The sequence below is a fragment of the Monodelphis domestica genome, chromosome 7, assembly GCF_027887165.1.
Source record: "Monodelphis domestica isolate mMonDom1 chromosome 7, mMonDom1.pri, whole genome shotgun sequence".
Taxonomy (NCBI): Eukaryota; Metazoa; Chordata; class Mammalia; order Didelphimorphia; family Didelphidae; genus Monodelphis; species Monodelphis domestica.
In genome coordinates, this window is record NC_077233.1 from 214,743,813 (window position 1) to 214,758,043 (window position 14,231).

A 14,231-nucleotide genomic window follows, 5' to 3' on the forward strand; every position below is an offset into this window, starting at 1 on the left:
TCATGCCAGGAATGCAAGGATGGTTCAGTATTAGGAAAACCATCCACATAACTGACCATATTAACAAGCAAACTGACAAAAATCACATGGTTATCTCAAGAGATGCAGAAAAAGCATTTGGCAAAATACAACACCCATTCCTATTGAAAACACTAGAAAGTATAGGAATAGAAAGGTCTTTCCTAAAAATAATAAACAGTACATATCTAAAACCATCAGCAAACATCATCTGCGATGGGGATAAACTAGAAGCCTTCCCAATAAGATCAGGAGTGAAACAAGGATGCCCATTATCACCTCTATTATTTAACATTATACTAGAAACACTAGCTGTAGAGAGTAGAGAAGAAAAAGAAATTGAAGGTATTAAAATTGGCAATGAGGAGACCAAGTTATCACTCTTTGCAGATGATATGATGACCTACTTAAAGAGTCCTAGAGAATCAATCAAAAAGCTAGTTGAAATAATCAAGAACTTTAGCAAAGTTGCAGGATACAAAATAAACCCACACAAGTCATCAGTATTTCTATATATCTCCAACACATCTCACCAGCAAGAATTAGAAAGATAAAGTCCATTAAAATCATACTAGACAATATAAAATACTTAGGAATCTATCTGCCGAGACAAACACAGGAACTACATGAACATAACTATAAAACACTCTCCACACAATTAAAACTAGATCTAAACAATGAGAAAAAGATTAACTGCTCATGGGTAGGAAGAGCTAACATAATAAAAATGACCATCCTACCCAAACATATTTACTTACTTAGTGCCATACCCATTGAACAACCAAAAAAAGCTTTTACTGCAATAAAAAAAAAACCAAACAAATATAACAAAGCTCATTTGGAAGAACAAAAGATCAAGGATATCCAGGGAAATAATGAAAAACAAATGCAAAGGAAAGAGGACATGCAGTCCCAGATCTCAAACTATACTATATATCAGTGGTCATCAAAACAATTTGGTACTGGCTAAGAGACAGAAAGGAGGATCAGTGGAATAGTCTTGGGGTAAATGACTTAAGCATGACAGTCTATGATAAGGCCAAAGATTCCAGATTTGGGGACCAAAACCCACTATTGGATAAAAACTGCTGGGAAAATTGGAAGACAGTATGGGAGAGATTAGGTTTGGATCAACATCTCACACCCTACACCAAGATAAACTCAGAATGGGCGAATGACCTGAATATAAAGAAGGAAACTATAAGCAAATTAGGTGAGCACAGAACAGTATACATGTCAGATCTTTGGGAAAGGAAAGACTTTAAAACCAAGTAAGAGCTAGAAAAAAATCACAAAATGTAAAGTCAATAATTTTGATTACATTGAATTAAAAAGGTTTTGTACAAACAAAAGCAGAAGGGAAACAACAAATTGGGAAAAAATCTTCATAACAAAAACCTCTGCCATAGGTCTAATTTCTCAAATTTATAAGGAGCTAAATCAATAATACAAAAAATCAAGCCACTCCCCAATTGATAAATGGCAAGGGACATGAATAGGAAATTTTCAGATAAAGAAATCAAAACTATTAATAAGCACATAAAAAGTGTTTTAAATCTCTTATAATCAGAGAGATGCAAACCAAAACAACTCTGAGGTATCACCTCACACCTGGCAGTTTCGCTAACATGACAACAAAGAAAAGGAGTGAATGTTGGATGAGATATGGCAAAATTGGGATATTAATGCATTTCTGGTGGCATTGTGAATTGATCCAACCATTCTTCAGGGCAATTTGGAACAATGCCCAAAGGGCGCTCAAAAACTGTCTGCCCTTTGATTCAGCCTAGCACTGCTGGGTTTGTACTCCAAAGAGATAATAAGGAGAAAGACTTATAGAAGAATATTCATAGCTGCACTCTATGATGGCAAAAAATTGAAAAATGAGGGAATGCCCACCAATTGGGAATGGCTGAACAAATTGTGGTATATGTTCGTGATGGAATACTATTGTGTTCAAAGGAATAACGAACTGGAGGAATACCATGTGAATTGTAATGACCTCCAAGAATCGATGCAGAGTGAGAGGAGCAGAACCAGGAGAACATTATATACAGAGACTGATACACTGTGGTATAATCGAATGTCAACTCAGAGGGGTTTATAAGAAAGAACACTATTCACATTCAGAGAAAAAACTGTGGGAGTAGAGACAGAAGAAAACAACTGCTTGATTATATGGATTGAGGGGAATATGATTGGGGATGTAGACTCTAAATGATTACCATAGTGCAAACATCAACAACAAGGAAATAGGTTCTGATCAAGGACACATGTAAAACCCATTGGCCATGGGACAGGTTATTGGAGGGGAGGGAAAGAATATGATTCTTGGAACCAAGGAAAAACGTTCTAAATTGAGCATTTAAATAAAATAAAAAAAAATAAATAGCAAGCTCTAAACCTTTGCAACAGCTGGAAAGAATAGAGGAGACTCAGGAAGAAGTTATTGAACTCAGACTGGAGAGAATTTAAGAAAAGTGTGTATGCTATCTAGGTCCGCAACAGTAAAGCTTGATACACAATGTACTATTCCTGACATAACAGGCCAAGGCAGTGTGTAATTAGTAATTACACAGCAGCCTAATCAAGACCTTAAATATATGATGAATCAGTCATGTGATATATCTAGGCCTGATTTTTCCTGTAAAATGAGTGATTGTATTAGATGATATCTAAAATATCTTAATCTAACAAGCCAGACCTACTACCATGGTGGAATTACTTACTCATTATTGAATGAAATATTCTTTTCCCCTTATTATTTTCTCTTTCACATTCTTCTATCAAAATCTCCATTTACTACTAATGGGCATTTAGGCAAAGATTTATCTTTTTACAGGATAACATCTATAGAACCATAGTCATGCAGAACCCTTAAACCAAATTCTGGATTAGTATTAGTATCTTCTGTTTTTAGTGTGATGGGATTCCTTCTGTATTCTCTTCAATTTTTTTTTTAAAAACTTGTTCTCCCTGACCATCTACAAAAAAATATTTTATATGAACTAGGGTTTCTGCCAAAACTTTGGAGAAACAGACTGAATCAGACAAACACTAAGCAACTTGGTACTGCCCTGCATTTTTTCTTTATGTAATAGTGACCTTCTAACCTGTATTTCTGCTATGCTGCCATTCATTGTGGTATTCACAGCTATTAAGAGTCAGCTTTTGACTTATCTTGCTAGGTCTCAGGCCTCCATTGGCTCTTCCTGGCTTTCTCTGCCTCCTCCTCCCTGTCTCCCCATCTAAGAACATTGACTATCTTGCTTGTATTTCTCTAGTGTGTAGCATAAGGTAAATACTTAATAAATGCTCCATCTATCCTACCTACTTGCCTACCTACCTGCCTGTCTCCTTCCCTCCTTTGCTCCCTTCCTATCTATCTGCCTGTTTGTCTACCTGCCTGTCTGTCAACCTGCCTGTCTGTCTACTTGTCTACCTGCCTATCTATCCATCCATCCATCTCTCTCTCTCTCTCTCTCTCTCTCTCTCTCTCTCTCTCTCTCTCTCTCTCTCACTCTCTCTCTCTCTCAACCCACTTAATCCATCCACTCTGGATTTTAACTCCTCAAAGACATCTTGATAGCAACCAATCCTGAAAGACAGAATGGTATAGAAGAAAGACTAGCGAGAAGAATGTCCTTACTAGCTATATTGCCACGAGTAATTGAACTTCTCAGAAACTCTTTATCTGTAAAATGGAAATGATATTTCTACTTCATGAAGCTGTCATAAGGATCTAATGAGATAATATATATATATACATATATATATATATGAACTACTTTGTAAACCTTAAACTGTTAAGGAGTTATTAGTGTTATTTCATTATTATCACTTTTTCTTTGTTTTCTAAATTGTACCCTTTCCCTTCTACTCTCAAATGGAGAAATGTTTTCCTGTTCCACTGATCAAATACTTGCCTAATTATCTGCATATGGCAACTCTGCCTTATGTGGGACAGATATTAGTACCTGAACAACTTTTCTTTTCTATGTAGAAACTTTTCTGTAAAATTAGATTATAAGTAAACATCAGCTGCTGGTAACAGTATCATAAGGTCATAGCTATACAACTAGAGAGGACATTATTAGAAGTCATCTAGTGAAACAATTCATTTTATATATGAAAACTTAGACCCCAAAGTATTAAGTGATTTGCCTAAAGTTACACAGGTATTAAATGTCAGTGCTTAGACTCAGTGACAGGTCTTCTGATTCCAAATCCAAGGTGCTTTCCAACATATGATGCTCCTCCCCCAAAGGGTGTATACCTTTCCCACAAAACACACCCAGAACTATTTACCATTTTTCTAGGGGAATACAAAGATAAAAGTATTATGGTTAACACCCATTACAAATCAATCATTTGACTTATCAATGTCCTGGGAAATACTCTGACTATAAATTACAGAAACGTTGCTCATCTGTACAAGCAGAGGGAGGTTCCACCCTGGGATTTCCTCACACACCATAAAAATCAGAGGACTGAATTCCATCTTTTCTCTACATCTAAAGTAAACATGCTTTACAAAAGATCTTCATTTTATAATTATAAGTAATATCAAAATAACTTCCCAATACTAAATGTGATGACTGAAACTCACATAGAGTTATATAAAAGACAAACTGTACATTATTCTGATTTGCTCAGTACATCTCAAAAACCACTTGTCCTACTAATTGTTTGTCTTTTTAGTCAATGATGTCCAATTAGCCAACCTGAAAAAAACAATGAATAGGAATAATTTTTAAGTGAATAAACCAGCTAAGCAATAAGGTGATTCTACATTAAACAAATATTAATCAAGATACGTTTTCCCTCTGGTCACCTTCTTGAGCTCTAGTGGCAATATTAATAAAATATTTTATGAGAAAGGAAAATAATACTGCTAAGTTTTAATCTTCAGTATTTTGTTCTAGTATGAAATGGTTCATCTCAAACAAAAAAATTAATTAGTGAAGAGAATCAGAATAATTTCAAAGCAAGGACAAAGACTTGGTGCCACTTATTTAAATTACAAATCAAGATCAGAAGAGACTCAGCTACTATGATTATTAGATATCATAATTACAATAAAGTAGAGATTGGGCATTAGGTTATGATAAGGTGAACAAAGTATGGAAAAAGATGGGAAAAGACCATTGTATTTTGCCAGTCTTCAGAAAACTCTTTTTGAGGCCTGTGAAAAGAGTAGTTTCTTCACTGTGACATATACCAATGTGGATAGTGTAATCTGACTCCAGGGCAGGTCAGCACCTTCTCTGACACTTGATTCTTAAAGAGTTGCCAAGGACAGTTCAAAGGTGGCATATGATCTCCGGTCTTTCTGGTTCTACCAAGTGGTATAGTATATTAAATAATTTAAATTCTCAGTTATATCTATGATACTGTGACAAACTAACCCATAAAATCAGCCATGCTTACTAAAAAAAGAGTCACAGAGTTGAATGTTAAACATATGCTATTGTGGTGTCATCTCTTCTTTCCTCAGTCTCCTCAGGGGGACAAATATTTTTAAGTCACCAAGTGTTCCTATTATGGGAATTCCTACATAGATTATAATCATTGACCAGATGGAGTGATTCATTGTGGGCCTATTGTTTGTAAACATTTTTAGGCAGAGGACTGTTTCTTGTTTTACTATATAAAAGGATGGTGAAACATTATTACCATATGTCACTAAAATACAATGTCTATCATTTTAAATAATCATACTAGGGAGTTATTAGCTTGATTCAGAAAAAAGATAAAGGCAAAGTTTTAGGTTCAGTTCATTTTGTGTCCAACCTCAATTAGGAAGAGGCTTATCTGTTGTGTGTGTGTGTGTGTGTGTGTGTGTGTGTGTGTGTGTGTGTGTGTGTGTGTGTTTTGGTTAATATGTGTCCACTGTATTCTAAAACTGTAAAGAGAAAATAAGTGTAAGTCAGTACAGTGTCACATGGTGAAAGGAGTGATCGTTTGAGAGTCAGAAATTCCCAAATTTCTCAGAAACTTAGCCAGCTGCGTGAGTCAGGGGAAGTTATTTAACCTCTCTGAGTGTTTCCTCATTTATAAAAAATAAAGCAGGGAGGGTGGGGAACAGATTGACAGTATAAGTTAGAAAAGTATTATGGGAAATAGTAGATTGAAAACAGGCCATGTAGTTTAGAAGACCTGAGTTCAAGTCCAACCTCTCACATTCTGGCTGTGTGATCCTGGGCAAGCCACATGCATGGCAAATGCCAATATATACTGATAGAGTTTCTTTTGGGGGGATTTCAATACTATGTAAACCATAGGCCTCACCAAAAAGTAAATAAAAACAAACAGCACTTAACACAGGTTTGTTCTGAGAATAAATAAGTGTTCCTTAAATGTCAGCTTACATTGCTATTATTTAAATGAAATTCTGGACAGTGGAGCCAAATAGACACATATTCACATGCTTTACTTTGAACACAAGGTCTTTTTCCTTCAGGATCTAAATTTATTTTGAATGGATAATTTAATTTGCATTCTGAGACAACTTACCTATTCTTTCCACCCTCAATTGCAGGAGAAGAGGCTATGTTGGATGGGTAAGGAGGGAAGAGTAGTAATAATTGAGCAGATCTTACAAATGTTTAGACAAATGGGACGTGAGATACTTTTACTTACAGAAGTCCCTACCATCCCTTATTTTACATATTTATAGCTTTCCTTCAAGGATGTCTAATTAACCCTCATACTTCAATTCTCCCAGCTTTTACATGCATTTTACAAGTCCTTAAATACACTGACGCTAAGGTGCATGACTCATCAGAAGTCCTTCCTATATTTGTTTTTAGTGATTCTATGATAGATATTTAGAAGCTCCTTTTTAAAAGTCTCTAATGACCTGATAATTGGCTTTATAGCTTTCCTGTACAGTGTACAGCTGTTATTTATTGGCCTATATTGGATCTGAAATTTAGTGATGCTTTCAATAAACTGCATAGGTTGGCTAAAGTGAAAAGAAAATATGACAGAGCGGTCATTATGCTTAAAATAATTTTTCAATTGGAGAATCAATATCATCACTATAATCAACAATAAATATGTATTGAGAACCTATTATAATACTCTGAGGTAGTACTCAAGTCAAGCAAATTATTTTGAATGGATTTGAATGGATTTATTTATGGGAGGAAAACTCAATGTCAATTGAAAACTCAATGTTGTATTGAATTGAGTTAGAAGACTAATATTTAGAAACAGAAAGGATTTGAGAGCCATAGTCCATCCCTCTTAATTTAAAAATAGGGAAACTGGTGCCCAAGAAAAGAAATAACTTGCCCAAGGTCACCTAGATGAGTAAGAAAGCTAAATTCAAATTCAGATCTTCTGCTCCCAAATCTTGTGTCCTTTCCATTACACCATACTGTCTCACCCCCCCAAATCTCCTCTAAACTCTAAGGCAAAAAAATAATAAAATGATTGTTATAAAATGTATAATGCTTATTATAGTTTAGATGAAGTGGTAGTGCAGACTAGTAGACAGAATTGGCTTTGGAGTCAGAGCAATATGTATTCAAGCACTGCCTTTAGCACATGGTACTAGCTATAAGTTCTTAGTGCGCTCAGGAGATTTCTAATACTGACATAAGATGTCGGGATTTCCTCACACTGATAAAATTACAAGCCCAGATGCCTCCAATAAAATAGTTAACATGAAGTTTTAGTTCAAATTCTTGCAGCTTCACATGCTATTCAGACATCCACCCAGGTCACCTCACCATTTGTCTGCTGCCATGCACCTCATCTTCTCCTGCTCTGCAATTTTCACCTGGGACTCAATTCCAGGATCCATGCCACAACCACCACCCCAAATCCTGAGAAAATTAACCTATTAATTTTTAGAGTTCCTGTCCAGTGGCTCAATTTAGCTAATGACTGATTGAAATCATACAAACTAGCCTCTTTAGACCACGACCTCTATATGATAACACTAGACAAAAAATTATGCTTCAGGTTCACGACTCAATCAGGATTCTAGATATCTACTCTGTTAATTTCAATACCAATTCTTTTTCCCCCTTTCACTTTTTGTATTCCCAGAAAAAATATTTCTTTCCATGTTACCATTCTCCCATGAGGATTTCTTTGCCTATTAGAATACAGGGCAGCTAGGTGACACATTGGACAGACAGACAGCTGGGCTTGGAGTCAGTAAGGCATGTCTTTTTGAGTTCAAATCTAGCCTTAGAAACATATTAGCTGTTAGAACCGGGGCAATTCACTTAACCCTATTTGTCTCAGTTTCCTGATCTGTATAATGGGCTGGAGAAGGAAATGGCAAACCACTTCAGTAACTCTTCTAAGAAAACCTCAAATGAGGTCACAAAAGAATAAGACACAACTGATGTTATTATGACTGAATTTTTATATTTATAATTTTATGAGTCTTGTCAACAATTTAGAATGTAAGTTTGTTTAAGACAGAGACTATCTCAATTTAAAAAAAGATATTTGCATCCTCAATGCTTAGCAGAGCACCTGGCACATAATAAGCACTAATAAATTATTTTTCATTCATTCATTCGAATTCCTTATACTGGGTTGTATTTATATGTATGATATATACCACATCAGCCTTCCTACTCAAACACCAAATAATAAACTTGTACATTATTTAATTTGATCAAACATTCACAAAGTATTTATCTATGAGATATTGTATGCCAATCTGCATGTCCATGTTATATAATTTGGAATATAATTTTACTATTTTAAATTGGTACAGCAGTTTCTCCTAAAACGTTGCATCATAGCATGGAGGTAAATTCTGTTTCTACATAACTGCAGAGATCAATTTGGTCCAATGGGTTTGAACTTGGATAACCCAGGTTTGGCTCATTGGTCTGTTAAGTAGCAGGGATAAAAATTACTAATATAACAGTTTATATTTATAAAATCTTTTTAAGATTTAAAAAGAGAATTTATACTTGCTAAATCTCTTCATCTTTAGAGGAATAATGTGAGATAAATCTATAGATATTATAATCCTCATTTTATCAAAAAGGAAACTAAACTATAGTGAAGTACATGGGATCAGGGATTTGCAACTGCAATGGACCCAAGAGATCATTTGTCCAATCCCTTCACTTAATTAATGAGGAAACTAAGCCCAAGAGATGTGAAATGACAGGTCAACAAGTGAATGGCAGCATGATATAGTAGAAAGAGTAGTGGAATCAGGACACCTGAATTAGAATTGCACCTTTTCTATATTCTGAGAGTATAATCATGGGCATGTCCCATAAGAGGCAATGCAGAAGAGTGAATAGGGCACATGAAGGCTTGGGTTTAAATCCTACCTCAGGTACATAATAGGCAGGTAACTTTGGTAAAGTAACTTCTCCAAGCTTCATTTTTTTTTTAGGAAATAAGGAGTTAAATTTGATAGTCCTTAAAATCCTTCCTACATTGAAATCTTATGATTCAGATATGAACAGGAATCTAGCATGTAAATGAAATATGTTGTACACAATACTATTAATATTCAGGACGAAGACAGCAGCATAGATGGCAAACCTCACAGTCTTTATGCATGGTCCCCCTTCCAACTGAACTTCCTGTTGGAATATTCATTTTGAGGAAATGTCCAGATCAGTCATCTTTCACTCCTTCCCTGGCTTTACTCCTGACTCTCCAGACTTTACCATGATGTTCTTAAGAGGGTACCTTCTCCTCTCCACTCCAATCAAAAGAAAGAATATAAGTAATCCTAAACACTGATTTTTTTCATTTTGCTTACAATCTTAGTTATGTGAAGTCATATGCTGCTTTACTTGGGCTTTGTACTCCCAGCATAGAAGGCACTTAAATATTGTTGAATTATTTAAATGAATTTTAATCATCTCAAGAAGGTGAAGAAACTACAGATCTCCTTTTGAGATTGTCTAAGCTGAATCTACAAAGTATGTATGATACTATATTGAACAGTGTTTCTAAACATCATCTCTCTTGATCATTTAGGATTTTATTTTATAAACAATTTACAAAGATATACTTCATAGGAGTATTGGTAGTCCAATTTTGTTATTGAAAGAGGATTCCAAATAGCAAAGGGGCTTTGTGAATCTCAGTACTGGTAGCAAATCCTGTTGTAAAATTCAAACAACTCATTCATTCTTTCTACAGGGATTATAAGGGGGAAAAATTCATAGAACCTCAGCATTGAAAAAAGCCCAAGTAGTTGTCAAGTCCAACTCCAACCTGACTGAGCAATTTCCTCGTAAACATCTTGAGCAAATGACCATTCACTTTGCTTCAAGAACAAATATAAAGAATATATTTCCTCTAAGCATTTTAATATCCTTGTTTTCTTAAATTTTTAAGACTATGAAAATCTGTTTCTGTGAAGACACAGTCCCTATATCCCTATTCAACTAGAACTTTAAGGGCTTCTTTAAATTTCAACACATTGACATAAGAAGGCTAGATCTTTGGAGTTATACAACTTTGGTTCTCAGATTTAATTATTCTTCCTGTTATAACAAAGAACTCTGCCTCTAGCCATGAGAAAGTCTTGAACTAGATATAATTTGAATTTAATTTGCAAAGGATGACTAGAGCTAGGAATGCATAATTTTTAAAAAGGGACATATTACTGATTCTAATGCATAAAATGATTTATTGTGAATGTTATTTTAAGGAACAGGCATAAAAACACACAAATTCACCTATGAAAATTAGATTAAATCATTGAACCATTGCCAAGATGACATTAGATTCACCAATGCTAAAAAAAGTGATCATGTCATATTGAAAGAAACATAAAATTTAGAAATATAATGAAAAATGTTTTCTTGCTCACAATAAAAATTACACAGAAGGTATCCACTTGTATTATTTTATTTTAATAGATTAAGTTGCTGCAATGATGACACCAAGAAAATGATTATAATTTAAATTTTGATTTTATTTTCAAATCAAATTCAGTTCAATTCAACAAACTTTTATTAAGTACCTAACATGTGCAAACAATGTGCTAGATAGCACTGGAAATAAAAAGACAAAATCAAAAGCAATAAAAGTTTCTGAATTCCAGACTCTTAAAATCTACTGAGGAGATTAAAAATGCTTATAAATGAATAAATAGAAAATATTTTTAAAAAGTAAAGACAAGCTAGCTTTTTAGTGGAATAAGACAATAACAACTGATGGAAGAAGAGACTAGCAAGTATTCCACTTTGGCTGGAATGTAGAATGAGAGAGAGAGAATAATGTATGATCAGTAAGGAAAGATAGACAAGCCAGATTAGGAAAGATTTAATTGCCCATCAGGGTAGTTTGTATTTTGCTCAAGAAGCTTCGATAACTTACTACTGCCCCTACACCTGGGAAATGATACAGTCCCAATGCTTTTTATTGATAATAAATAATAGCTGATAGTTATATAATTTTTGTTTTAAAAACTTCTATATGTAAATTACCTTATTTGATCCACATAAAAATCTTTTGATATAGGTACTATTAATCTCATTTTATAGATAAGGAAAGTGAGACTGATAGGTAAAATGACTTGTCCACTATCATATGTATACATATATGTATATGTATACATACATGTATATATTATATATCAATAAAATATGTACATATATAACCTAAGCCTCTATTACAAAAATAAATTTGATTCATTTATGGATTATTCACAGAATTCAAAACCTCAGAGAGGTTTATAATTTTAAATATAAACAAAACAAAATTAGGAAGATTAATTCCTTGGGAGAAAGTAAACATTTAATGATTCTAAAGTCAAATTATTTTTGGATTATCCACTCTTATAGATTATTCACACCACTGGTCCCTTCCACTGAATGAAGTAGTCAAGAATTTTCTGCATTTCAATTCCTTCCCTCCTGGGTACTATTTTCATAATCATTTAATCAATTGTATTACCCCTTTTTAAAGTGCAATTTTATCATGCTCTTCCTAAACAACAGACCTCAAAACCATACAGAAGGCTTGATGAAGCAGTCAACTATATTAAAATATATTTTATAATATTTAAAGCCATACTAAAAGCTATGTGTCTATTTAAAGCTATATTAAAAGAATATATGTCAACATGTATTTACCCACAATACAACACATGTCCACATTCTGAGAAGAGTTATAACCAAGTCTTCTCTTTTCCCCCTGCAGAAGATACTGGGGTCCACAACTGGACAAATCAGATATTATGTCTACAAATTTCATCATTCCACTGATGGTGGATCTTGAAAATTAGCTCAGAAGAAAGGATGTATAATCTCAGGTAATATCCATAAAATTTTTTTTTCCTTCAGCCTAGACCCATTAGTCTCTCAAATTAGAATATTAACTCTTGAGAACAGAGACTGATTTTTGCTGTTGTTAAGAATTGATATATTGTCCATCACCACCCCACCCCAGCCTTTTATTATACTTCTTTTTATCCAGAAATTTGAAATATAAGAAAATTATACTTATTGGCAACTGTAGGAACCTAAAGATGCTGACTTAATCATCAATAATAAAGTATCCTGATTAAGCATTCATGTTTATTGAGGTCTTACAATGCTTAAGGGTTACTTTGTTAGGTTTCTATTTGCACAGTAGCCAAGTATGTCATAAAAGAGTTTGTCTTTGCACTTCTCCATAGCTAATGTCAATTTTTTCATGGAACCATTAATGAAAGAATCACTAATAGACTCACTGTCCAAAAATAATGACATGAAAACAGAAAAATTAGTCACATTCTAATTACACATTTTCTTCCTTTAGTTCATTAGTTCAGTGCAATTTTACACCTTTTGTATTAGCATAATACAAGCCAAACATTCTTAACAAAGAAACTAATAAAATTTTATTTTTAAGTAATCAATTACTTATATTCGCTGGTGTAGGTGGTAATCTCATTGTCGTTGCATATCCACTTGAATTCCAATGGCCAACTCCCTTCAGCAAGACAAGTGAGGACAAGGCGATTTCCTTCCAGATGAATCTGAGGTAAACCTGGTTCAGTCTTGAAATATGGTGCAACATCATCTAAAATAGACCAAAGAAATTAACAGCCAATTAAACACAGACATGGAAATAATACTGACACATATAATAATTTTTTCTATAAGTATCTACAAAATTAAGGTAAATCTGATAGTTATTTGACATAATGAAATGTTGAATTACCTTGAAACTCTCTAGAAATAGTATATGAAGTATACTAGTTAATGTTTCCACAGGGTTAAAGACTAATGAATTAAAAGTATTTGGCAAACTGATCCTTTTTTTTTTTGCCTTTTCTCATAATATTGCTGTACCAGTTGGACATAACTGGCAATATCTCAAACTAATTCCTTGACTAGCCATGCTCCAAATAATATGGTTATTTCATGACACACAAAAGCATAACTTTCTATGAAAAAACTTCAAAAGAGGCAGTCACTGCTAGAGAAACAATTGACAAATGGGATGTATTTTCATAACATCATGATTTAGAATTGAAATAGCTGCTTATAGAATATCTAGTTCAATTAAATCATTTTGCATATTAGGAAACTGAGACCCAAAATATTTAAATGACTTGCCCAATAGTAGCATACCCATGATTTAAACCTAGTTTTCTGATTCTAGAGCCACTGCTTTTTTCCACATCACTGATTTTTCCAAAGAGGACAGAAGTTGGATTTCAAATATGAAAAGAACAAAGAGATAAGGAAGAGTAAGATACAGAGAGTAAGAGAGATAGATAGAGACAGAGATAGAGACTCAGATGGGTCAGAAATTATAGAAATTTAGTCTACAAGGAGTCAGAGAGGCACTGCTACATTCAATATGATGGCAATGCACCAGATACAATCAGCAAAGCAACCATTTTCTGATTTTCCAGATTGACCTCTACCAACCAAGAAATATGATGGAGTTTATCAGGTCCAGAAAGAAAGGAAAATCACCATCCATGAAGAAAGGTTCAGAAGGCATAAAGAAGGGTTCTTTCATAATGTACTGCCACTATCTAACTTTCTCCTTCTCACTATAACCTTAGACTCTACCAATCTTGGATCCTCCAGTTCTAATAGGTAAACTTGCCATTGCCTTGCCATCCTCATGTCAAGCCACTCTTTCTATTAATCTCCCTCCCTTTCTAGTTCCCCTTTATTTTCTTTCTCTATCAGAATGTAAGTTCCTTGAGGTCAAGGATATGTTCTTATCCTTATCCTTATATTTGTATATTCAGCACC

The 14,231-nt window shown here is 34.1% G+C and overlaps 1 protein-coding gene and 1 long non-coding RNA gene across 2 annotated transcripts in view; one reads left to right on the plus strand and one right to left on the minus strand.

Annotated features, from left to right (window-relative positions):
* Window positions 1-14,231, minus strand: part of SDK1 (sidekick cell adhesion molecule 1) — a 1,320,044-nt gene that overhangs the window by 851,104 nt on the left and 454,709 nt on the right. The window contains 1 exon segment of the mRNA XM_007498416.3: window positions 12,879-13,038. Coding sequence (XP_007498478.2) covers window positions 12,879-13,038 — 160 coding nt within the window.
* Window positions 12,139-13,090, plus strand: LOC103104142 (uncharacterized). The gene is made up of 2 exons (XR_469904.3): window positions 12,139-12,286; window positions 12,897-13,090. It is a non-coding gene; the product is annotated as an uncharacterized LOC103104142 (long non-coding RNA).